General features: G+C 35.9%; 1 protein-coding gene across 3 annotated transcripts in view; it reads left to right on the top strand.

Annotated features, from left to right (window-relative positions):
• The window catches only part of Atp11b (ATPase phospholipid transporting 11B (putative)), a 113,317-nt gene that overhangs the window by 76,697 nt on the left and 8,952 nt on the right, over positions 1 to 27,668 (top strand). For 2 of the 3 annotated variants that reach the window (XM_042699620.1, XM_042699619.1), the window contains exons 20-29: positions 2,795 to 2,948; positions 8,076 to 8,178; positions 10,221 to 10,366; positions 11,537 to 11,596; positions 14,196 to 14,323; positions 14,810 to 14,948; positions 17,700 to 17,765; positions 18,242 to 18,345; positions 20,668 to 20,833; positions 23,755 to 23,840. In XM_042699620.1, coding sequence (XP_042555554.1) covers positions 2,795 to 2,948; positions 8,076 to 8,178; positions 10,221 to 10,366; positions 11,537 to 11,596; positions 14,196 to 14,323; positions 14,810 to 14,948; positions 17,700 to 17,765; positions 18,242 to 18,345; positions 20,668 to 20,833; positions 23,755 to 23,840 — 1,152 coding nt within the window. The remainder of the gene's footprint in view (positions 1 to 2,794; positions 2,949 to 8,075; positions 8,179 to 10,220; positions 10,367 to 11,536; positions 11,597 to 14,195; positions 14,324 to 14,809; positions 14,949 to 17,699; positions 17,766 to 18,241; positions 18,346 to 20,667; positions 20,834 to 23,754; positions 23,841 to 27,668) is intronic. The other variant, XM_042699618.1, reaches the window with a different exon arrangement.

The following is a 27,668-nucleotide window of genomic DNA, read 5'->3' on the forward strand; positions in this document are numbered from 1 at the left end:
ATGACCTGTTTGAAGCAACATTGTCAAAGATTAATCCTAAAATCTTATGATACAGTTCTGTGGTATTAAAACATAAATACATTATAGTTTAGCAGTCAACATTAATGGGATCTAGTTCACATAGGATCTAGGTATGGGGAAGACAGAGAAGTAAACACTGTTATAGACCTGTGAAGTAAATCGTAACTCAGGGAGCAACAGAAGAAGTAGAGCATAGGACATCGGAGACCAGCAACATCAGGAAGAGCTCTGGATGAACTCAGAGATGAAATGTTAGCTGGGTAGTGACATCAGGAAGCAAAGCGGACAGCAGATGCAAAGTCCTGGAGCTGAGAGATGGGAATATTTAAGGAACTTACCATAAAGTATAGATGGATAAATGGAGATAAATGGGAGAGTATGGGGGAACAGTGACATAAACCAGAGACGAGCCCCTGCTGCCTACTGTTTGCTAGAATGGTAGGCAAGTGCTCTGCTGCTTGAGCTATGCTTTCAATGTTTTTAGCTGTAGGCTTTTTGCATGGGATAGCCTGGGACCTCAGTCTTATTTAAGCCTCCAAGGTGTGACTTCCAAGCCTGACTTGCTTCTTGAGATGGGGTCTAGTAACTTTTGCTGGCCTCAAATTGTTAGTTCTTCCCAATCTGCTTGCCTCTCCAAGGAGCTGGAATTACAAGCATGAGCCACCAGGTCTGGCCTCCACATATTTTAAATATCCCATAGATGGTGAGAACATATTGGTAGTTTATGAAGACTACTCGGAGGAAAATCAGATAATGTGCCATGGGAGAGTCCTGAGGAAAGCAGTCTGATCTGTCCCACTATTATGGGGGGAAGGGGTCCAGTCGTGGGGCCTGTACTCTGGGCCTGGGTGCTGTCCCTCAGCTCTTCAGCTCAAGGCTAGCACGCTACCACTTGAGCCATAGCACCACTTCCGGCTTTTTTTTTTCTGCTTATGTGGTGCTGAGGAATCGAACCCAGGGCCTCATGCATGAAAGGCAAGTGCTCTACCACTGAGCCACCTTCCCAGCCCCTGATCTGTCCCACTATTGGTAACTATTCCCTTTGAGGCACACTGCTTAGATAGTACTCAAAACAGGCTCAAGGCATTGACAGTAGCACAGATTCTAAGTAGGTAAGAAGCCAGTCAATGTGGATGTTCAGATACTGCAGGTTAAGGAAGAGAAAGATGTTTTGAAGTTTTCATGGTGCAAAGTGAATGGTTTATTACTTGTATTAAGTTACAGTGCAACACAGTAGTTAGACATATAATGAAAGTCATCCTGCAGCTTATAAAAGGGTTTTATGTTATAAGACTAAGTCTTAATCAGTGTATCTTAAGCTTTTCTAGCTTGTTGCTCACCTAGTAGTCTTCTTTCTTCTCATTTTAAAATGGAGCAACCTATAAATTGATGGTACTTTTTGTGGTGTGTATGTAACACAGAGCTACTTTGAAGACTGCCTTTCAAAAATATTTATACTACTTCCTTCATCAAGAAAGTCTTATTATCAAGGGGCCACTGGGGAAACAGTTGAGTAAAAATTGTCCACTTAATGATATAATTACTTAATTCACTAACAACAGTTTGCCCAGCTGCCAGTCAGCAGGCAACACTTTGAATAGCACTTATTTTAATTATATGGCCACAAATAGGGGTTATTCAGGTTTGACCATAATATCTGATGTTACATCCACTATAGGGCAATCTTTTAACATCAGTTATCTAGCTTATAGATTTTTCTGAATAATCTTGATTTCATATATTCTTAAGATTAGAATTTTTAAACATATATATATGTGTGTGTGTGTATATATATATATATATATATATATATATTATTTTATTTTTGTCTGTCATTGGGCTTGAACTCTGGGCTTGGGTGCTGTCCCTCAGCTCTTCAGCTCAAGGCGAGCATTGAACAGCTTGAACCACAGTGCCACTTCTGGTTTTCTAGTGCTTTATTGGAGTTAAGAGTCTCACGGACTTTCCTGCCCGGGCTGGCTTTGAACCACAATCCTCAGATTTCAACCTCCTGAGTAGCTAGGATTATAGGTGTGAACCACCAGCGCCCAGCTAAATATATATTTTTTATTGTAAAGATACTACTGTATAAAGGGGTTACAGTTACATGAGCAAGGTAATGAGTCCATTATCTATCAAACATTGTTAACCCCTCCTTTGTTTTTCCCCTACCATCCCTTTCCTCCCCATCTTCCCAACTCTTCTCTTCCCCCCTGCAAAGTTGTAAAGTTCATTTTCAACATAGTGTCTAGTGCATAAGATTAGAATTTAGTTAACTGAATAAGAATGTTTCTTTTTCTGTTCTTATAAGTTTAGATTATGTTACAATTCACATTGTAGAAAATACAGTTGCTATTTCTATGTAACACTTCATTGTAAAATTCAGTATCCTGTGTTTTACTCATCCTTTAGTGACTCTTGATTCTGTTTAATCTTACCTTTAGGTAGTACAACTGAGTTTTTCCATTTTGAACTGTCCGTCCTTTAATAGTACTATTCTATGAATGTGAATAAAATGACTTACAAGCTGGGCATGGTAGAACAACCTGTAATTTCATCTACTCTTGAAGCAAAGGCAGGAGGATTGTGAGTTTGAGGGTAGCCCATACATAGTGAGACAAGCAGAATGGACTGGGGGTGTGGCTTCAGTGGTAGAGTACTTGCTGAGCATGAAGGAGACCATCAGTTCAATCCTGTTACTAGAGATAGAGATGGGAGTGGGGTAGGGTCTTACAGAGGATATGATTATTTTAATTATTTTTTTCTTCTTTAGAATCACTGAGGATCATGTGATTCAGCATGGACTGGTAGTGGATGGGACCAGCTTATCTCTTGCACTCAGGGAACATGAAAAATTATTTATGGAAGTCTGCAGAAATTGTTCAGCTGTATTGTGCTGTCGTATGGCACCCCTGCAGAAAGCAAAAGTATGTATATGTTGTAAGAAGGACCACAGATATTTAGTTCTAAAAATATTCTTTAAAGCCAGGCACTGGTGGCTCACACCTATAATCCTAGCTACTCAGAAGGCTGAGATGTGAAGGATCATGGTTTGAAGCCAGCCTGTGCAGAGAAGTTTCCATGAGACTCTTCACAAAACTACTCAAAAAAGCCAAAAATGGTACTGTGGCTCTAGTGGTAGAGCACTAGTCTTAAGCACAAAGAAGCTGAGGGACAGTGCCCAAGCCCTGAGTTCAGATAGATAGATAGATAGATATTCTTTAAAGTTTGTTCTTTAAATACCTTACATAGTTCCATTTGGTGTTACTCAGTGTATGAATCTTATTAGGGAATTGTCTTTTGGGAATTGTCACCTATGTACATTATACTTTGGAATGCTCAGAAAAAATACTGAAGTTTCAAATACTCATATTGTTCTGGAAAGTCTCTGTTTGGTAGCAGTTGAAACAATTTGAACTTTGATAATTATCCATATTAGTTACTTAGCTAGTTAGTGAAGGAGCTTTAGGAGACTTGAATTACAGAAACGTTAGGTGGTTCTGTTGATCCCTGCTTATTCTTTGAGGTAGCTATTCAGTTTTAAATAGGCCCCTAGTAAAAAGTTGAAAACAAAATCAGGTACTGGTGGCTCACACCTGTAATTAATCTCAGCTACTCAGAAGGCTGCGATCTGAGGATCACAGTTTGAAACCAGCCCAGGCAGGAAAATTAGACTTTTATCTCCAGTTAACCATCAAAAGTTGGAAGTGGAACTATATCTAAAGTGGCAGGCACTAGCTTTGCGCAAAAAAGCTTAGGGACAGTGCTCAGGTCCTGAATTCAAGCCCCAGGACTGGTACCAAAAAAAGTTGAGAGCCATTTAATTTGTAATGTGAAGCTGTTTACAGGAAGTTTAAATTTCAACAATCTATTATGCAAATGAGCTTATTCAAATTATATGTCATTCTGTATTTGGAATTTGAGATCTTAAGCTGTATCTTTCACAAATATTCTTGGCAATATACATCTAAGTGCTGATTTTTACACATATATAAATCTAATAAAATAGCCACTTAATTTTTTTTAAGTTTTAGGAAATTTGGTTATGATGTCTACATTATAATTTATATCCTAGCCTATCCAGACTAAAACTGGAGATAAAGAAAGCTAATTCCTGTGTTGTATATAAAATTACATTCATACAGGAGTATGAATCTAATCAGGAGGCTGAAATCTGAAGATGGTAGGCAGGAAAAGTTCATGACACCACCATAGAGCCAGAAATGGAGCTGAGGCTCAAGAGTAGAGTGCTAACTAGCCTTGAGCAAAAAAGCTAAAGGACAATGCCCAGGCCCTGAGTTCAAGCCCCAGAACTAGCACCAAAAAAAAAAAAAAGGACGGAGAGAGAATGTAAACATTTAAGAGTTTCAGAGAAAGCTGTTTGGACTTCACTGAATTTCATACTTTTGGGGGGGGGGGGCTTCATGAATGCTAGGCAAGCATTCTACTACTAAGCCACATTCCCAGCCCTTTTTTGTTCTTTTGGTATTTGTCCTGATGCTTAAGCTCAGGGCCTAAGCACTATCCCAGAGCTTTTTTTGCTCAAGGCTAACACTCTGTCCCTTGGCCAAAGCTTCACTTCTGGATTTTTGGTAGTTATTCAGAAGTAAGAGGCTCATTGACTTTTCTGCCCCAGCTGACTTGGAACTGCAATTCTTAGATCTCAGTCTCTTTAGTAGTTAGGATTACAGGTGTGAGCTACTAGCTTTTTTTAACTTTAGATTTTGTTCATTATCTTCTATCAGAAAGTTTTGTAAACCTAAAATTTTTTTTTAATTTTATTTTATTTGTGAACATACTGTACAGAGGGGTTACAATTACATGGGCAGGATAATGCGTACATTTCTTACCAAGCATTGCAGCCTCCTCCGTTGGTTTACCCTTCACATCCCTTCCCAGCCTCCCTCCTCCCCCCAATCCCAATCCTTCTCCTTCCTCCCCTTACCTCCCCCCCCCCCACCGACGTTGTAAAGCTCGTTTTGGACATGTCAACTTGTACTTCTCATTGTTGCAACAGGTCCACCTGTATCCTTAAACGATTTGTTTTTCCCCATCTCCTCCACAAGTTATACTGACATCAAATATAGTGAAAGCAGGGGTTATACTGTGGGGGAGGGACATACAAAGCAACAAAGAGATAATCTTATAAATGCGTTAGAAACACATGCATGAAAGAAAAAACCCTTAAAATACATATCTAAGGGTTCATTTTCCTAACATCACATTATCTGACCTTTTCCGCTTGACTCATACATATACTACTTATTGCAAATAAGGGAAACCATGGGACCTATGTTTCTTTGGGCCTGGCTTACTTCACTTAATATAATTTTTTCCAAGCCTTTCCATTTCCTAACAAATGGGGAAATGTCATTCTTTCTGATGGAGGCATAGAATTCCATTGTGTATATATACCACATTTTCTTGATCCACTCATCTACTGAGGGGCATCTGGGTTGGTTCCATATCTTAGCTATGGTAAATAATGCTGCAATAAACATAGTTGTGCTGCAATAAACATAGTTGTGGTCTTGTTTGTAAACATTTGGGTAAATGCCCAAAAGTGGGATTGCTGGGTCATAGGGGAGTTCTATGTGAAGTCTTTTGAGGAACCTCCATACTGCTTTCCAAAGTGGTTGAACAAGTTTACATTCCCACCAACAATGAAGTAAGGTTCCTTTCTGTCCACATCCCCTCCAGCATCTGTTGTTGTTAGAGTTCTTGATTTTTGCCGTTCTAACTGGGGTGAGGTGATATCTCAATGTTGTTTTGATTTGCATTTCTTTTATGGCTAGGGATGTTGAACATTTCTTCATGTGTCTATTGGCCATCCTTCTTTCTTCTTCAGAGAAGTTTCTCTTTAAGTCTTTCACCCACTTATTTATTGGGCAGTTGTTTCTTTGAGGATTTGTTGTTGAGGGGTTTAATTTTTTGAGTTCCAAGTATATTTTAGATATGAGACCCTTGTCCGTTGTATGGCTAGTAAAGATCTTCTCCCAATCCTTGGGCTTTCTATTGATCTTGCTAGCTATGTCATTTGCCCTGCAGAAGCTCTGCAACTTTATGCAGTCCCATTTGTCCAACCTTTCTTTGATTTGTTGTGTTTCCGGATCTCTATTCAGAAAATTTCGGCCTGAGCCAAGGAGACCTAGGGTTTCTCCTATTCCATCCTGTAATGTTTTCAGAGTGTCTGCTTTGACTTCAAGGTCTTTGATCCATTTGGAGTTGATTCTGGTGCAGGGTGATATATAAGGATCTAGCTTTAGTTTTCTACATGTAGTTAACCAATTTTGCCAGCACCACTTACTGAAGAGGCTGTCTTTCTTCCATTCTATTGTTTTAGCTCCCTTATCGAAGATTAGATGGCTATAGGTCTGTAGGTTCATTTCTGGGTTTTCAATTCTATTCCATTGGTCCTGAGGTCTGTTCTTATGCCAATACCAAGCTATTTTGATTATTATGGCTTTATAGCAATTTGAAGTTTGGTATTGATATTCCTCCAGCAGTGTTCTTTCCGTTGAGGAGCGTTTTTGCTATTCGGGGTCTTTTATTGTTCCATATGAATTTTTGGATTGCCTCTTCTATTTCCTTGAAGAATGAGGTTGGAATTTTGATAGGTATTGCGTTGAATTTGTAGATAGCCTTGGGAAGTATTGCCATTTTCACGATGTTAATCTTTCCAATCCAGGAGCATGGGAGGCTTTGCCATTTTTTAAATTCTGTGTTGGTTTCCTTTTTCAAGATTTTAAAGTTTTCATCATAGAGGTCCTTCACTTCTTTAGTTAATTCCTAGGTATTTTATTTTTTGTGGGGCTGTTACAAATGGAGTTGCTTTCCTAATTTCAGCCACACTTTTCTCATTGTTGGCATACAGAAAAGCCATTGATTTTGGGGGGTTAATTTTATAACCTGCTACTTTGCCAAAGTTTTGAATCAGCTTGAGTAATTTGGGAGTGGAGTCTATGGAATTCTTTAAATACAAGATCATGTCATCTGCAAAGAGGGAGAGTTTTATTTCTTCTTTCCCTATTTGGATCCCCTTTGTGTCTGCATCTTGTCTTATTGCTGTAGCTAGGCATTCTAATACTAGACTGAAGAGAAGTGGAGAGAGTGGGCATCCTTGTCTTGTTCCTGAGTTAAGAGGAAATGGCTTTAGTTTTTCACCATTGAGTATAATGCTGGCTGTAGGTTTGTCATATACAGCCTTTATTGTATTGAGGAATGTTCCATGGATTCCTAATTTTTCCAAAACCTTCATCATAAAGGGGTGTTGGATCTTGTCGAATGCTTTTTTCTGCATCTATTGAGATAACCATGTGGTTCTTATTCTTGCTCCTGTTGATGTGATGAATAATATTAATTGATTTGCGTATATTGAACCAGCTTTGCATCCCTGAAATGAATCCTGTTTGATCGTGGTGTATGATTTTTTGGATGAATTGTTGAAGTCGATTGGCCAAAATTTTGTTGAGAAGTTTTGCATCAATATTCATCAATCCCTGCCTGGTTTTGGGATGAGGGTTATGATGGCTTCATAGAATGTGTTCGGTAGTGAGCTTTCTCTTTCAATTTCATTGAAGAATTGGAGGAGAATTGGTGTGAGCTCTGCTTTGAAGGCCTTGTAAAATTCCACTGTAAAACCATCTGGTCCTGGACTTTTCTTAGCTGGGAGGTCTCTTATTGCTGTTTCTATTTCAGTGCTTGATATGGGCCTGTTAAGATAGTTTAACTCATCTTGAGTAAACCTAAAATTTTATCCAAAGTTCACTAGGTGCATTCTTTTTTTACACAATAAGTTACTAATTGTTTGATTTTTTAAAATAGTCTTTATAATTCAAACCTAGTACTGCATTTCTATGATATTTCTGAAAAGCATTCCTAAAACTCTTAATGTAGGTTACTGTCTGAAAACTACTTCAGTGCTTCTTATTATCTTAATTGTATTAAATATTTTATTACTGTTCTTACTATAGAGTTACTTCAGATAAATAACACACAGGTAAAAGAAAATTGAAATTTTATCATAAAGAATTAATTTATTATGTGTCTTTCAGGTAATAAGACTGATAAAAATCTCACCTGAGAAACCAATAACATTGGCTGTTGGCGATGGTGCTAATGATGTAAGCATGATACAAGAAGCACACGTTGGCATAGGTGATTCAACTTTCCCCAAATTTTAAAGTTGCTATAATTTATTTGATGGTTTTGATTTTTCCTTCCATAGATTAAAGTGAAATACTGAATGTATGAATGAAAACTAAATGCAGCATGGTACTATATAATAGGATGTCCCCATTAGAATCCTATTCTTAAGCCCACTACTGAGGATTTTTAGTTGCTAAATTTTAGAGAAAATAAATGCTTCATTATTAAATATTATCTTTGCCCATTTTCCCTCTTTATGTCATTTTATGTCTTACAAAGTACTTTCATACATTATTTTACCCTTTTTAAACTCTTAAGTTTATGATTTATGTGGATTATATTTAAATTTATATAGCTTTTATGGTTTTAAGGTCTTGTTTTAGAATTACTCTTACTACTTTATGAAACTAGAGATTCTGAAATTCATTTAAAGACAAGAAACTAGACAAAACGATAATTAAAACATGAAATGTCGGCCAACCAGGCACATTGACTCAATTTTATAATCCTACTGGGAAGATTACAGTTCAAGGCCAGACCAGGCAAAAAAATGTGAGATTCCCTATCTCAATCAATACTCAGCTTATACCTATTATCCTATATTGGAAACATCTATAGGTAAATTACAGTCTAGGCTGGCCTAGACAAAAGCATATTAAGAAAAATAATGAAAGCACAAAGGGCTAGAGACATGGCCCAAGTGTTAAAGTACAAGCGCAAAGCCCTGAGTTTTAACTCCTGTACTTCCAAAAAATAAAATGATATCTCAGTTTTCTGATTTTAATAACCTTTCTTCAGATTTTTCTACTTTTGAAACTTCAATTAAAATACTATTATTCTATTTAATAATGATTTACTTAGTAGTTCCTATTTTAACATACTTTGGCCTCTCTTCCTTTATTGTTTTATTTTACAAATACAAAGCAAGAGAAAGGCATAGGTTTGGATTTTTCACTAAAGGGTAAAAATTTTGAATGAGAAGACCTGCTAGCCCATCTTTTTAATACAAAGATAAGAAAGACACTCCAGGAGAAATAGGTATAATGATACAAACCCTCTATTTTCACAAAATGAGAACTAAAATGAATAAATACTATGTATATATTTTTTAAAAAGTATTCAGTCTCTTTCACCATCAAAGAAATGAAAGTTAAAATTATCTGTCAGATTGGAAACAGTTATGAAAATTAATAAGCCTAGAGTTGGCAAAGATATATGTTGACAGATGAATATGTACAATGTTCAGTAAACTTGCAATTCATTCCTTCATTAGTATGCATGACAAAATCTTAACTGTGTGTCTAATGACCTAATTACATGCTCAGGAATTTCTTATAAGAAAGTAACATATTAGTCAGCTCTGGTGGCTCACGTCTATAATCCTAACTACTTAGGAGACTGAACTCTAATGACTACAGATGGAAGCCAGCCCAGGCAGGAAAGTCCATGAGACTCTTCATCTCCAATTAACCACCCAAAAGCCAGCCAAGCATAGATTTTAGCTTTGTAGTAAACATTTAACTAGAACAACCTTTTGATAGCTGCTAGATATATTTTAAGACTTAATTTTTCCAAGTTGGGTGCCAGTGACTCATGCTTATAATCCTAGCTGAGTAGCTAGCTAGGAAGCTGAGATCTGAGGATCAAGCTTTTTTTTTTTTTAATTATTTTTTATTGTGAAAATACCATACAGAGGGGTTACAATTACATGGGCAAGGTAATGAGTACATTTCTTATCAAGCATTGTTCCCTCTGAGGATCTGGCTTTGAAGCCAGCTTGAGCTGGCTTATCTATAGTTAACCACCAAAAAGCCAAAAGTGAAGCTGTGGCTCAAGTGGTAGGTAGAATGTTAGTTTTGAGCAAAAAAGCTAAGGGACAGTGTCCATGTCCCATATTCAAGCCCCGGGACCAGCACACGTACAAAAAGCTTTTTTTTTTTCTAAATACAGATTCAGCTAGTATATATCAATAGTTGAGATATTGACAGAATTATGAAATTCACTTTAGAATTATCAGTTAACATGTCAGTATTTTGTCTTCTTTATTTCAGGAATTATGGGTAAAGAAGGAAGACAAGCTGCACGAAACAGTGACTATGCAATAGCTAGATTTAAATTCCTCTCCAAATTACTTTTTGTTCATGGTCATTTTTATTATATTAGAATAGCCACCCTTGTACAGTATTTTTTTTATAAGGTGAGTTTCCTGTGGATTTTTGGAACCAATTACTGATACGGTAATTTGAAGTTTCAACTAAAGGAATGTTATAACCATATAAATTATTCCTAAAAACAGTTTCGATGTGTCAAGTAATAGTAATGTTTAAAATAATTCCAGTTATACTAATAGAATGCAAATTATTAGTTGCCTGGAGCAGCAAGGATATACATGGTAGTAATTGACTAGAAAAGTTATAAGGAAAAAATTTGTCCTAATTTTATGGTGATAATAATGGTTTATAAAAATGGTTTATAAAATCAGATATCAGAATTTATTCTTAAAATTGATGTGTTTTATTCTATGAAAATCATACCATAATACATATTCTTTACTTTATCTTGAGTGAATGATGTTTTAATTGAACTCTATCAAGCAGAGTTTCAAGTAGAGTTCCTTAACCATTTTTGTCCCATGGATGGTCTTTTGGTAGACTAATAAAATGTATGAATCTCTCAATAAAGTGTTTTGATATGCTCAAAATAAAATACTTAAGAATAGAAAGAAATTAATGATGATGGAAAACTGTTCTGTATCCGGCCTTTTGGGGAATGGTAGGAATCTGTGGAACCTATGTTAATAGTCCCTGTTAGCAAAACAACTTATATACCATAACACAAACAGATTGTGTATTATTATAAGATGATATGGCAGTTTTCCTTAAGTTTATTCTTTAGCTTTCACTTATAAAATGAGAATATTGAGGTAGAGCTTTTAATAGTTCCATTTATTGTGCTTTAAATATTTTTACATTATAAATTATATATATTTATTTATTATATATAAATATATTTATATATACATTATAAATTATAAATACCATATTCTTAAGATCTAAGTGACTTATTTATTATCCTACATATGAAAATAGTGAATAAGAATGTTCAAGCTTGTGAATTTGAAATTATATCACTTGACAAAAATGGAGCTAAGAGTATTTCATTGTAATATTTTCACTGTTCCTTCAAATGCTGCCAGAATTTTTTTAATAAAATAAGAATTTTATGTTCCTATGTTATGTGAAATGTCTTTATGGAAAGATAATCTCCTGATTATATCCATTGAGATTGTTTTTGGATCCTTCTTTAGATTTTTTTTTTGTTTTAAGACTTAAACATTTTAATTGTTTCCATTTAATCTGTTTTTCAGAATGTATGCTTTATCACACCCCAATTTTTATATCAGTTCTACTGTTTGTTTTCTCAACAAGTAAGTAAACAGAAGCTTGTATTTTGCCTTTTTAAGATAAGCTGATGTGGTCTGATCTTGGGAGATGTTTAGAGTGGCTTTTCATTATTCTTAATCCTTTCAATAACAAGATGAAACTTCCTGAGTAGTAGTCAACATAATAGTCACAATATTTATTCTGGTTTTCAGTTTGAGATTATTGTTGATACCATAACCTATGACCTGGATACCTCTGATATGTGGTGGGTGGAGGGGAAGGATGCACATACTTCCTAGGGCTTGAATTCAGGGGCCTCATTCTGTTCTGTGACTTTTTTGTTTGCTTAAGACTGAAACCTTACCACTTGAGCCACACCTTCATTTCCAGCTTTTTGCTAGTTAAGATATAAGAGTCTCACAGACCTTTCTGCAAGGGCTGGATTTGAACCAAAATCCTCAGATCTGAGCCACCTGACTATCTAGGATTACAGGCATGAACCACTAGGACCCCACTCACAATCTGTTTTAATTATAAATGCTTTTTGTTTCTCTTGTGTGTTCTTCCTCCATGGTATAACCCCTGTTTTCACTGTATTTGATGTCAGTGCTCTGCATCTTATATATATATTTTTCTAATTTGGGGAGGGGAAGGGAAATAAAAAAAAATGCTGAAACAAGGATACAGGTTGACCCATTGTTAACAATGAGATGTACAAGATACTATATTGAAAACGAACTTTACAACTTAGGAGGGGGGAAAGGGAAGCTGGGGAGGTGGGGAAAGAAGGAATGGTAGGGGAAAAACAAAGGAGGAGGTAACAATGCTTGATAGGAAATGTACTCATTACCTTGCTCATGTAACTGTAACCCCTCTGTACACTTTTTTTCTGTACACTATTTTTATAATAAAAAACATTAAAAAAGATATTCTCATGACTTTATAATTTTTGATATTTTTTCTGTAGAATCCATAGAAAGCCATATCAAATAACTATTAGATTCACTTCGTTTTTATTTTTTCTCCAAAGTTTTTAAAATGCAGTAGGAACTTCAGTAGTTTACTCCAAGTCAGGATAATGTAAGCTTTACATCAGAAGCTGGCTTTAAGGAATTGATAGGAACACATAGAGTAGTGAACCAAAAAGATTTCTGAAGCTTTAGGTTTAGAGAAGAAATAGTTTGTTTTTAGTAGCATTAATGGCACAGGGTGAGTCTTTGTTATACATATGTCACACACACATTTACCATTCCTGACATACTCTTATTTTTTAGAAAAGATAGGAAAAATGTACAGAGATTAAGCAGATTGCCTAAGATCACTTAGCTAAGTTTATGAATGAGCCATGACTTAGACCTACTGCCTCTTACTAGAGAAGCACCCTTGACACTTACAAAAAAGGTGTTCAAGCTGGCCCTGGTGGCTTATGCCTGTGATCCTAGCTACTTAGGAGGCAGAGGTCTGAGGATCAGGATCACAGTTGAAGTTCTCCCAGGCAAGAAAGTCTGTGAAACTCTTAGCTCCAAAAAAAGCCATAAAAAGAGCTGCAGCTCAAGTGGTAGAACGCTAGCCTTGAGTGAAAAAGCTTGGGGACGGTACCCAGCCCTGAATTCCAGCTCCAGTGCCAGCACAAAAAAAAAAGTGTTCAAATGTCTGTTAAATTGGTCAGATTAGTTGAGACATTGCTTCTAATTTATTGAAAAAAAATAAGAGCTTAGTTATCTTAGGCTTTTCATTAGTTGTTCCTATCTGAAAATGCTGTTTTTACCTGCTTGTACTTGTATCTATATTTCTTCTTAAATCAGCATTGATTGCTAGTAACAGTGTACCACGATGAAATAAGACCATGTCAAGAGGACCTACCTGACTGTTTTGATCAGGTTTTTCAAGAAAACAGTTTTAATCACACTAAAAACATTATATGAATTATAGAGCACTCAGCCATTATTACCAACAGTAGTACCTGTGGCTTTTTAGAGAAGGACCCTATCTATCATCAAGGACTTGGGCCACTATGAAAAGTTCTTAAGGAAAAAGAATGTGTGTTCTGTGCTTTAAAAAGATAGATGTGGGGGGCCAGGAAGGTGGCTCAGTGGTAGAATGCTTGCCTTGCATGCATGAGGCCCTAGGTTCGATTCCTCAGCACCACATAAGCAGAAAAAGCTGGAACTGGTGCTGTGACTCAAGTGGTAGAGCACTAGCTTTGAGCTGAAGAGCTCAAGGACAATGCCCAGGCCCAGAATTCAGGCCCCATGACCAACAAAAAAAAAAGATAGATGTGGAGTGTAGATGGGGAGATCAGAAATATAAGTGTACCATGTCAGAGGAATATAGAAGGATTGTGTAAAACTCCATTACTATGACCAGATTATGGAGAATTTTGAAACGAATATCCAATTCATTATATTTCTAAAACACCTAACACAGTAAATTATTTCAATCCTGCAATGATTATAAACCTAAGCCATTATGTTTATATCTGTGTAAAAAACAAATTGGAATTACTTATTAGATTTATTAAAATGGATTTTGGTATGAATTGAGAAAAAAACTCATTTTGTGCTTATTTTAATGTTTTATGGTTATATGCATAACTTAATGCATAATTTAAATCTTAAAATGTCTACAAATCTCTCTTTCTAGACACTATATGACAGCGTGTACCTGACTTTATACAATATTTGTTTTACTTCCCTACCTGTTCTGATGTATAGTCTTTTGGAACAGCATATAGACCCTCATGTATTACAGAACAAGCCCACCCTCTATCGGTAAGTATTTTCCAGTATTAGATGGCTGTACATTTCAGATTACAAGTAATGTATTGAATAGTTGTCAACTTTAACAAGTATTTTAAAAATAGGGACTGGAGGTGTGGCTTAGTGGTAGAGTGCTTGTCTAGCATGCTTGAAGCCCTGGGTTTGATTCCTCAGTACCACATAAACAGAAAAGGCCAGAAGTGGCATTGTGGTTCAAGTGGTAGAACACTTGCCTTGAGCTGAAGAGCTGAGCAACAGCACCAGGCCCAGAATTCAGGCCTCACAACCCCCCCAAAAAAATTATTGGAATTTATTATGTAAACTCGATTACATAAATGAATGCTGTTATTAGAAGTAATTGTAAAATTAGATTTATTATGTTTGCTAATATTTTTCAGTCATCTTAAAATTTTCATTATAAAATTACCCAGTTGTAATTGTTTAGAAAGTAAAAGTCCTAATACATTTTTTCTCTGCCTCTCTTTTTTAATTTTACAGGGACATTAGTAAAAATCGCCTCTTAAGCATTCAAACATTTCTCTATTGGACCATTTTGGGTTTCAGTCATGCCTTTATTTTCTTTTTTGGATCCTATTTTCTAATGGGAAAAGATATATCTCTGCTTGCAAATGGCCAGGTAAAATGGTTTTTTAAAGAATTCTTGTCAGAAAGGGAACCCTACTGCATTGTTGGTGGGAATGTAAACTTGTTCAACCACTTTGGAAAGTAGTATGGAGGTTCCTCAAAAGACTCCACATAGAGCTCCCCTATGACCCAGCAATCCCACTTTTGGACATTTACCTAAATGATCACAAACAAGACCTAAAGCTACCAGCACAACTATGTTTATTGCAGCATTATTTACCATAGCTAAGATATGGAACCAACCCAGATGCCCCTCAGTAGATGAGTGGATCAAGAAAATGTGGTATATATACACAATGGAATTCTATGCCTCCATCAGAAAGAATGACATTGCCCCATTTGTTAGGAAATGGAAAGACTTGGAAAAAATTATATTAAGTGAAGTAAGCCAGCCCCAAAGAAACATAGATCCCATGGTTTCCCTTATTCGCAATAACTAGTATATGTCAGAAACAGTCAGATAAGTTGATGTTAGGCAAAATGAGCCTGAAGATAAGGACTCAAATGATTTTTCTTTCTCTCTATTGTTTCTAACATATTTATGATGATTTCTTTGTTGCTTTGTATGTCCCTCCCCCACAGTATAACCCCTGTTTTCACTGTATTTGATGTTGGTATAATTTGGAGAGGGGAAGGGAAAAAACAAATTGTTTGAATAGGGATACAGGTGGACCCATTGCAACAATGAGATGTGCAAGTCGTTATGTTGAAAAACGAACTTTTCAACTTCGGGGTGGGGGAGTAGACGGATGGGGGTGGGGAGATGGGAAGGATGGGAATGGGGAACAAAGGAGGAGGCAACAATGCTTGATAAGAAATGTACTCATTATCTTGCTCATGTAATTGTAACCCCTCTGTAAGGTATTTTCACAATTAAAAAAAAAAAAAGAATTCTTGTCAGTATATTCACAACTTGAGCAAGTATAAGCTTAATGCACTTCTCCTTAGATTCCAAAAATCCCTCTGCTACTTCATCACAACAGCTCAAGGAGGTGTCAGAATGGAGCATTGCTCTTATCTGATGTTACAGTTGAATGTCACTCTTTTTTGTCAGTTGTAGGGCTTGAACTCTGGGCATGGGCGTTTTCCATCAGCTCTTGAGCTCAAGGCAAGCGCAAAGTTCTCACAAAAGCACACTTCTGTTCCTTCTAGGGACTTATGCAAGTGGAAACCTTAAATTCTCCTTCCCAAGAAAGGAATATAACATGTATTAAATAATAGTAGGTACCGAAAGTTTTATCATTCCCAGGTCAAGGTCAACTAGCTGTTTTAAAGAATCTGCCCCAATAGTCCTAAAAGAGGAGACTGAAACTCCCCTAAGGGTTAAGTTGAAGCTCACTAATTTTCAGTATTTAGTGGTCATTATTCAAGAGATACAAAACTGGAAAAGTACTCATGGTTTGAGTATGACTTTAACTATTACTTTTAATTTTATTTACTTATCTTTATTGTTTTGTTGGCACTAGAGTTTGAACTCAAGACTTGTGCTTGTTCCACTTGCTTGCTTCATTAGCATAATATTTAACATTTCTTTATTATGTATCAGATATTCTGTTCTTTTTGCTTACCCTAATTTTTAAACCTCTCAGAGTCAGACACTGGTTACTTGCACCTGTAATCCTAGCTGCTCTGGAATCTGAGTTCTGAGGATTGAAGTTCAGAGCCAGCTTAGATAGAAAGATCTGTGAGACTTGTCTCTATGATTAACAAAAAGCCAGAAGTGGTAGGATGGCGTAAATAGTAGAATGGTAGCTTTACAAAGCATTGTATGATTCAGAGAGGTAGAATATTTCTCAAGCAAATACTAATTATTAGAGATTTATAACTATTTTTAAGCAAAACAATCTTTCAAGTAAAATTTTAAACCACTGTTGAGATTCTGACTGCTTTATAAACTAAGCTAACATTGTTTCTGATTATATTTTGATTTGTGGAAATTAGATCCTTGATATTACTTTGAGATTTTGTATGTGTGATGAACCTTAATAAGTTCTGGCTGGGCTGGGAAGGTGGCTCAGTGGTAGAGTGCTTGCCTTGCATGCATGAGGCCCTGGGTTCAATTCCTCAATACCACATAAGCAGAGAAAGCCAGAAGTGGCACGGTGGCTCAAGAGGTTGAATGCTAACCTTGAGCTGAAGAGCTGAGGGACAGCGCTCAGGCCCAGGGTTCAGTCCCACGACCAAAAAAATAATTCTGGCTGCATAGCTCAGAAGACTTTCTGGCCAGTATTAACTGCATTTTTATAAGGAATACTTGAAGTCATTCCATTGGCCACTTTCTTGTCTGTCAGATGTTGTTTTAATTTCTTTTTTCCTGCTTACTATTTTGTGTCCAGAAATACTGTGGCAAGCTATCCAGTGAACCTTTTAGAAATTTTAGGTAGTTCTCAGAAAATAATTCTTTGTTGAAAAGGCTTTTTCTACTATTTGTATAGTGTAGACAGGAATAAAGCAATCACTAAGGACTATTCATTCTAAATGAATGACTGTTTTCTATGGGACACAACTATAAACCCTTCTTTGGGTTTTCAGATAAAAAGATGTTATCCAAAGGATCACTATGCATTATAGTAATAAGTATAGCAGCGCTTTTTCTCATACACAACTTCATTAATATACTGACACATTTCATATGTAACTGGCTTAAATTACATGATTTTTAGTAGAGAATTAAATGACTTACTACCTTTCATTGGATTTAACATGTTAACACATAAAATCATACTCTGTTCTTTTTGTTTAGATGTTTGGAAACTGGACGTTTGGCACTTTGGTCTTCACAGTCATGGTTATTACAGTCACAGTTAAGGTATGGTACTAAAGCTAGAAATGTGAACAAATTTTATGTCTATAGAGTTGGCAGTTAATTTTCCTCTTTTCTGTATTTTCCATTTTCTGTTTTTAGCTGTAAATTCACTGGTTTTTAATTTAATAACTTACTAAATGTTGTCAAAAAGGTCTCTTAAATTGTGTTGGAGAGCATCTAATCTTGGTCAAATAAAAATAACTGAAATTATACTTCTCTGTGTATTGTGTGAAACACCACAACTTATAGAGTCATGTATGAAATTTCAGTGCTACTTTCTTACAGAAAAAAAATATTCAACTTGAAATTATGTAATTTCTTACCAGCCCTCTGATTAATACCTTCTGAAGGACTATGCCATGTAATTTTTTTAGATACTGATAATTCATATGTTTAATTCTTAGGTTTTATCTAAGAGGCTGAAGTAAAACTTTATTATTTGATATTTCTAAGACCTTTTTTCAAAAAAATTTTTTTAGATGGCTTTGGAAACTCACTTTTGGACTTGGATCAACCATCTTGTTACCTGGGGATCTATTATATTTTATTTTATATTTTCTTTGTTTTATGGCGGTATTCTCTGGTGAGTATCTATATTGTATTTTAATTATATTGATTTAATGACAATAAATATTTATGTGATAGATTATATTATGAGCAAATAATGCTCAGAATAGTTTTGAGACACTACTTGATAATAAGTTTACCTCTTTGAAGAAGTGGTAGTGTGGCTCAAGCGGTAGAGCACTCGCCTTGAGCTGAAGAGAACAGAGACAGTGCCCAAGCCCAGAGTTCAAGCCCCACGACTGACCCAAAAAAATAAAATAAATAAATAAATAAAAATAAAAAGTTTACCTCTTTGATATTTCTTGAGTATCTGAAACTTCTAGACATTTTATATTAGATAATATATTGACTCTTACCATGATTTTATTCTCATTTTTATGTGAGATTGAGCATCACAGAGATAAAAAAATAAAAACAGGATTTACTTTAATTTAAATAATAGCCTAAACTTAAGCTCTATTGCCTTTACAATTAATGTCCTGCACACTAACCACATTATCTCTAAATTATTCATGTATACAATAGAAGAAGTCACATAGAATTATCAAATTATGATAGTTGAGCTAACTTCTCTTAAAAGTTACTTCATTTTTATTATAGGATCAGTTAAAAAGTTCATGCTTTTAAGATTCTTTGTAAGTTATTGACGATTAGTGTCTTTCTTTTGGAAAATTTACATTTGCCTGATGTACCTTTAATCCACTAGGCAAAAAACTTGAATTGGTCAATCACCTCCCATTTAGGATCATAAAAGGATACTTTAATGCATATTGTTTGACTGTAATCCTTTTTCATTTTTTGTTTCTCTATTTTCTTATGGTCTTTTGAATTGATACATACAAATACCTCGAAAGATAACCCCCCAAAAGAATATCCTTACAATAACTGATACTTTGTAGAACTAGTATTTCTGAGTTTATTTTAAAATATGTTTCTAAAGAACAGAAATCTTCCAGTCTAAGATTTAGTTAATGAATCCTTTCGTTTTATTTTTTTAACTTTTCTTGTTTTGTAATCTTTTCTTTTTCCTACATTATTCCTTGAAATCCTGTTACTAAGGTGGAACCCTATATTCTCTATCAGTATAAAATGTAATTGCCACTAAAAGTAAATAAATTGGTGGTGGTTATTTTTTGTGCTGGTCTTGGGACTTGAACTCAGTGCTTGGGTGCTGTTCTTGAGCTTTTTTGCTCCACTTCCAACTTTTTAGTGGTTAATTCAAAATAAAGTCTCAAAGACTTTCCTATCCGGGTTGGTTTCCAAACATGAAGTTCAGATTTTAGCTTCCTGAGTAGCTAGGATTAAAGACAGGCACACCTGGCTAGGGGTGTGTGTGTGTGTGTGTATGTGTGTGTGTGTGTGTGTGTGTGTGTGTGTTTCAGCTTCCTGAGTAGCTAGGATTAAAGACAGGCACACCTGGCTAGGGGTGTGTGTGTGTGTGTTTGTGTGTGTGTGTGTGTGTGTGTGTGTGTGTGTTTAAAGACAGGCACACCTGGCTAGGGGTGTGTGTGTGTGTGTGTGTGTGTGTGTGTGTGTGTGTGTGTGTGTGTGTTTCAGCTTCCTGAGTAGCTAGGATTAAAGACAGGCACACCTGGCTAGGGGTTTGTGTGTGTGTGTGTGTGTGTGTGTGTGTGTGTGTGTGTGTTTCAGCTTCCTGAGTAGCTAGGATTAAAGACAGGCACACCTGGCTAGGGGTGTGTGTGTGTGTGTGTGTGTGTGTGTGTGTGTGTGTGTGTGTGTGTGTTTAAAGACAGGCACACCTGGCTAGGGGTGTGTGTGTGTGTGTGTGTGTGTGTGTGTGTGTTTCAGCTTCCTGAGTAGCTAGGATTAAAGACAGGCACACCTGGCTAGGGGTGTGTGTATGTGTGTGTGTGTGTGTGTGTGTGTGTGTGTGTGTGTGTGTGTGTGTGTGTGTGTTTAAAGACAGGCACACCTGGCTAGGGGTGTGTGTGTGTGTGTGTGTGTGTGTGTGTGTGTGTGTGTGTGTGTGTGTGTTTCAGCTTCCTGAGTAGCTAGGATTAAAGACAGGCACACCTGGCTAGGGGTGTGTGTGTGTGTGTGTGTGTGTGTAATATCTATTAAGTTTTACCAATTTCAATTTTGAACCTCTTCCTGTAGTACTCTTAAATATTCCTTGAAATACATGTTTTTTCATGTCTTGATTTGTCTTTCATTTTCACTGTTCATTTCTTTCTTTTTGAGATAGGATCTTACTCTGTTTCCTAGGCCGCAAACTTGAGACTGTTCTGCCTCAGCCTCCAGATTGCTGGGATTATAGGCATGTGACATCACACTTATTACTTTTCAGTTTTATAAAGCACGCTATCTTTCTTTGCAGGCCATTTTTGGGCTCCCAGAATATGTACTTTGTATTTATTCAGCTCCTATCAAGTGGGTCTGTTTGGTTTTCCATAATCCTTATGGTTGTTACTTGTCTGCTTCTTGATGTTGTGAAGAAAGTATTTGACCGGCAGCTCCATCCTACAAGTACTGAAAAGGCACAGGTAAACGTTTCTTATATTCAATATCTTTCTATTAGCGTCTCTTTAGTAACAAATAACTGATTATAATTTATCTCTGCACATTTCTGTATCATGCATTTAATAATATAAAAATTATTAAATATGATAGTTTAAAGTTGTTTCTATTTATTTCTATTTTCACTGATTTTTTTAAACTGAATTTGGGTTTTTAATGATCAAATTCTCAAATTAAGTCCAGAGAATTGTAAAATTTTAATATACAGTATTCTGTCAGGTTGATTTAACTATAAGAAATACCTTTAGCTGGGAAGGTGGCTCAGTGGTAGAGCACTTGCCTTGCATGCCTAAGGCCCTGGGTTCGATTCCTCAGCACCACATAAGAAAAAAGAAAAAAGCCAGAAGTGGCGCTGTGGCTCAAGTGGTAGAGCGCTAGCCTTGAGCTGAAGAGCTGAGGAACAGTGCCCAGGTCCAGAGTTCAGGCCCCATGACTGGACCCCTCCCCCCCCCCCAAAAAAAAGTAATACCTTTAGAAACATTCGATTTTGAGTATAATTTTTCATATTGTTTTTCACAAAATAATGTGAAAAAGTCTTCAAACTAAGTAATTTTTATGGAATGATTTCTAAAATATATATTCATTAACTATTTTCTAATAAAAATACAACAGTTAATCATTTGTTACATAGTGCTTAAGAATATGTTGAAGCTGGACATTGGTGGCTTATACCTGTAATCCAAGCTACTCAAGAGATTGAGATATGAAGATCACAGTTTGAAGCCAGCCAGGACAGAAAAGTCCCTGAAACTATCATCTCCAGTTAACGCCCACCCCTTCCCCTCACCCCCAAAAAAGGCCCAGAAATAGAGCTGTTGTTCATGTGGGAGAATCCAACCTTAAGTAAAAATAAGTTCAGGGACAGTGCTCAGGCCCTGAGTTCAAGTTCCAGGACTAGCACAGAAAGGAAAAAAAGAATATGATTTTGGGGATCTGATAAATCTCAGTTCAAATCCCAGTGCTGCCTCTTGATGACACTTTAACGAGCCTGTTTCCTCATTAAAATTATGATAGAAATATCTTCCATTCCCTTCATATTGAGAAATAAATGAAAAAATGTTTAGAGTAGATCCTTTTAAAAATGATAACTACTTATTTGAATGTGCCTTTTTTGTATATTTGACTGGCACATGAGCCAGGAATATATTTGAATTTATCCTTTTAACTGTACCACACAGTATTTGGTATATTCTCATCAGCATTTATTCACTAGTAAATGCTGAGTTTATTAACCATTTAGCTCTTCAGAATTTGAAATTATTCTCAATATTTTTTAAAATTTTTACTTCATGCCAAGCAAATTTTTTTAAACTTTTGAAAATGTGATTGTGTAATCATTCTGCAAAAAAGAAAAGTGCTCTGTGAATATGTAGTCATTTGAATTAGGTTTCCTAAGCAGTGCATTGGTTTAAATTTCAGTTGATAATTCCACATTTCTGTAGCATTTGCCTTCTTTGGTAATTTAATCCTAACTAATATACACGTTTGAAGTAGCATAGGCCTGTGAAGCTTAACATTTCAATCATTTATAAGATATATATCCTTGATCCAGTCACTTTGCTAGGCCTCAATTTCTTCTCTGTAAAAAGAAAATAATAATTACTACTTTACATTATATAAGAGATAATGAATATGAAGCACCTGATACTGTTATGTGATCCATCACACAGAAAAGAGTATTGCGCTGTGACACTGATTTCCAAATGAGGCTGAAAAAATACATAATCTTTCTGCTCACTCTGTCTGCCTATATGTATAGGAGTCAATATGGACAAACACTTCTCTTTTCTGTAATATATTGCTTAAATCTATATCAGAAGTTTGCATATCTTATTGCTGTCTTTGGAAATATAGTAAAATAGTATATTCTTCTGGAAACTCATTATTTTTTAATCAAATTGAAAAGATATTTTATGATATATTGAAGAAACTTCCTCTGTCTCATTATCAGGCATCTTTAAGTTTCAGCCCTACCTAAATTCCTGATAGTCATAGAGACTTTTTCATTCTTACTCTGAAGGTAATTATTTCAAACGTCTCAACTGTGCTCACAAGTTCCCACTAGTAAAGAGTCATTTTCTCATGAGTCTTTTGAGCTATCTTTAAAAAAAAAAATAGTATCAAGGCTGGGAATGTGGCTTAGTGGTAGAGTGCTTCCCTAAGCATGCAAGAAGCCCTGGTTTGATTCCTCAGTACCACATAAACAGAAAAAGCCAGAAGTAGTGCTTTGGCCCAGGTAGTAGTGTGTTAGACTTGAGCAAAAGAAGCTCAGGGACAGTGCCCAGGCCCTGAGTTCAAGGCCCAGAACTGGCAAAAAAAAAAAGCATCAATTAGTTGTACAAGGGGGTTTCATTTTGACATGTCCATATACGCATACAATGTACCCCATCCATCTTTCTACTTCCAATCCCCTCTCCAAATATTTTTCCAAATTATATATATATATAGATATATATATGTATGTATGTATGTATGTATATGGTCCTGGGACCTGAACTCTAGTCCTGGGCACTGTCCCTCAGCCTCTACCATTACTTCTGATTCCAAATATTGGAGAAATAGCTAGGAAGTTGTTAACTACTTCATTGTTCATTGAAGCAGTTAATAACTACTTCAATATAGCCAACAAAATCAAAAGAACTGTTAGTATTTATTGTAAGCTTTGCATTTCTCCAGAATAACACTATGTTAAGAGTGAATAATAAACTTTTAAATGGCAAAACCAGTATCCTGCCAATGTCAATCATGTATATGTACCATGCATATTTCCTATTTTGTGGGAGTAGATGTTTGGTATTTACAAACCTTGTCCTGTGTCTGTCTCGTAGGTGATGAATACAGCTCACTGACTTGTTGTGTGTCCCATCCCTTTTCTGTCCACTTATAGATGTACTCCAACACAGTTGCTTTAAGTGACGAGTTCATCGCACTGCAGCCTTTGCCGAGGGCAAGGAATCAGCTGAGCAAACTTAGGTAGAGTAGGAGTAGAATCTCATTAACTTCTGCATGCTAAAGGTCAATTCAACAATGTCCAAAAGATGGGCAGAGGCATGAATGAAGATGGAGCAATTTTTGTTAGCAAGTTCTATCTCTAACTAATTAGATTTTTATATATCTTCTTTGAGAAAAAAATTCAGCTGAAAATTGAACATACGAGGACAGAGATCTCTGTACCTTGTAATATACTGTTAAATCTTAATTATCTTTTCTAGCACAATTCTAATGCTTCTGCTTGTCATATTATTCATACTTAAGAATGCATCTGCATGTTGAGCAACTAAAGCTACAGAAATTCATCATAAAATTTAAGTTGTAGTTACTGGGAAGTAAGAATTGCCCATTTTTTACTTTGCCTTAATCTATGTTGTAAATACTTTGTGTGTCTTTGTGTTTTACACAGTAATGGTTGCTAAGCATTTACTATCCTTTCTACTATATCCTGCATCCATAAATTGAGCAGTATGTTTTATATATTTTATATTTACCATTATCTCTACAGAGATCATTTCTGTCAGTTTCCACACAAATAATCACTAGTCTAGAAGTATCTTGACAGAAGAATAAAAGCCGATGTCCTAGATCTTTTGATAGTAGCATACCAAAATGATGTTTTTAGTTTCATTTCATCTTAAAGAAAAAAAGCAGTATAGCCAAAATGTATTTGTTTTGATACCTTTTAATATCTTATAAATTAATTAATAATCCTGTATTTTTTTAATTATTTTTTATTCTGAAAGTTTCTAATCTTATCTATGTTCACTTGATCAAATGAATGTTTTAGAGATTGGCAACATGGCTCAGTTGATGAAGCACTAGCCAATGAGCAAAAGCAGCAGATACTTGGACCTAGAGAGAGACAGAGAGACAGAGAGAGACAGAGAGAAATGGCTTTGACAAAGTCCTACCTAATCTTTACATAGTTGTATGAATCTGTAATTTTGAGCTGCTTTAAAATTTTACCAGACCTTTTGATGTTATATTAGATTCAAGATTTTTAAAAATATCGTAAATTCCAGCAGAATGATGATTATGAGTCACAAAGAAATATGCAAATGGGTACATAAGTGGTAAACTAAATTTCATGTTTAAAATAAAACTAAAAATTTGTGAGGATTTGCTTTCACTTTAGTTGAGTCACAGATGTATATAACAATACATAGGTGGTTTCCTGTAGACCGTGACTATCACATTTTTTAACATCTAGTTATTTAATTTTACTGCAGTAGAAGAGCTCATTATTTAAAGTACACTATAGCCAATTATTTTGTCAAATGAAGATAACTTTTGCATTATGATTAACCATATTGTTATAAAATCATATTTTCACATTATGTTGGCTTAAATAAAAAAGAATGAGGAAACTAGATCGTAAATCTGAGATGCCAGGTGCCATAATATTGTTTAACATTCATCTCTGAAGGATCATTATAACAAGTAGTCTTCATGAAGCCACTCCCCAGTCAGGTAATATCACAAAGGGAAGAAAGCTCAGCTGTCAATCTGAGTGGTAGTGCCACTTCTTGCTACTCCCAAAGTGTCCTAACCAAATACATTCCCAATGTAGTCTCCTTTCTGGGCCTATGAAGTAGATTTTTTTAAATTTATTGAGGTCTATTAACTTCCTCACCATCAGCAACAAACAAAAGCAAACACACAAGCGCAATGTTTATCCAAAAGCCAGATAGAAATGGCAGTTGCTCCCATAAGCACTGATTGTCTACTAGGCAGGCATCTATACACAGCTGTATGGAGAACAAGTGTTCACATATGTCTCTTCTGATATAGTCTGTATACTCTTACGACAAAGGACAGTTATCTAGATAGTAGTTTGAGCTTTCACACCTTTAATCAGGTCGATACTTCCTAAGAACCTTTAACATAAACTCTTAAGATTCTTTTAACTAAAGGAGCTCATTTGGAGCGTTTTCTGTTCTTATTTTCTAGGCTATCTTCACACAAACTTACTGTATTCTTAAAACCAAGGAATTAAAATAAAATTTATTTAGATTGACAGGAGAACACCACAACAGATTTGTGATTGGTGGTCAGCCCCAGGCAAAAATCAAGACCCTTTCCAAAAATTAAAGCAATTAAAGGGTAATTAAATTAATTAAAAGGTAAAAACTATGTAATAAGAGAACTACATACGCTAAGGCCCTGAGATGATTATTCTCAATACCATGAAAATACTGAATTTATTTACAAAATATACCATAGTATTTAGAGAAATAGTTATTAGTCCTAAGAGCAGAAAAACACAGAGATGAGGCAAGGTATCTTTTATTGATTGCAAACATTTCTTATTATTTATAAGGTATCTACAGTACATTTTACAATTAAATGTCTTTATAAGGCCTCTAACATTTTTTAAAGAGAACTGAAATTCATATGAAATAGTTGACCCTTCACTAAAAACATAGTTTAAGGGCCAAGTGACAGTGGCCCTGTAATCCTGTTCAGGAGGCTGAGATTTGAGGATTGTTCTTCAACCAACAAGACAGGAAAAGTCCATGAGACTCTCATCTCCATTTAACAAAACAAACGAGCAGAAAAACAGTAGAGCTGTGGCTCAAGTGGTAAAGCCTTGAGCAAAAAGCCCTAGAACCAACTAACACACACACACACCACACACACACACACACACACACACACACACACACACACACACACACACACACACACACACACACACACACACACACACACACACACACACACACACAATGTAGAGAGGAAAAATATTTTGTTAACATTCACGTCAAACCCGTCATTTACATGTCTGACATAACATGACAGTTGAGAAATTAGAGATACCACTTGCCAAGAAAAACCTGAAATATTGGTGGCAATTAATTTAAAGAAGAAATTGCACTTTACTAAAGGAAACTTAGTTTTAACTAGATTGTATGTGAAGTGAGAGCTTTGTACACCCGGAAGTGATAGCTTTGTTTGCTGGATGGTGTTTCTCCTAAGCTTCTGTGAGCCCTGTTTTGCGAAAGTAAATGTGTTATAGGGTAATCATTTGTGCCTCAGATTGAGACCCAACTTACTGTTTTAATTCTAAACCTATATATACGCGAGAAGATCATTCTGTAACATGAGACTTGTTGCTTTTCTGTTCTTCTAGATGGAAGAAGATAAGGGTTCAGTCGGCTCAGCATATGAATTTGCTGAAAGCCAGCACAGAAGGGAGGACAGTAGGCACCTGCTAGCTGAGGCTTGCAGCCAGCAGGACAGTTGTTGCATGTACTAGGTAGTACTGCACTGAACCTTCCAGGGGACTCGTTTGCTGTGTTCTCACGCTTGGGACATGCCATGGGAGAACTAACCTAACATTTCCATCTTTGCCATTTCTCATTTTGGCTTAGTTCTTTTCCATTTTGTCTTTCACATGTTTTGTGTGTCTATTCTAAATGTCTTATGAATCTTTCTTGAGAGTGATAAATTATTCTTTATCCCAGATTCTATCCTAGTCAGATTTTCCCACAACCCGTTGGCACTTATCCCTTTGAAAACAAGTCAGGTAGTATTTATTATTTCTGAAGTCACTTCCTTCTTTTCCCTTTGAAGATAACTACCTAACATCAGATCTAAACCAAAGCAGCACTCTGCACATATGACACTCATTATGACCCTGTGGATGTCATCTTCAGTGAGTCCTTAAAAGGAAGCTGCTTAATACCAGCTGTGAGCAAAGCCCATGCTACTCAACTAAGACCTTTTGCTCTCTAGTTACTGCTTTAGTTCAGTACTCCCAAACGAATGTGCGAAAGGACCAGTTTGTTGTTCTCTTGTTCTTAA

The sequence above is a fragment of the Dipodomys spectabilis genome, unplaced genomic scaffold (genome assembly GCF_019054845.1).
Source record: "Dipodomys spectabilis isolate Male_0828 unplaced genomic scaffold, ASM1905484v1 ptg000260l, whole genome shotgun sequence".
Lineage (NCBI taxonomy): Eukaryota > Metazoa > Chordata > Mammalia > Rodentia > Heteromyidae > Dipodomys > Dipodomys spectabilis.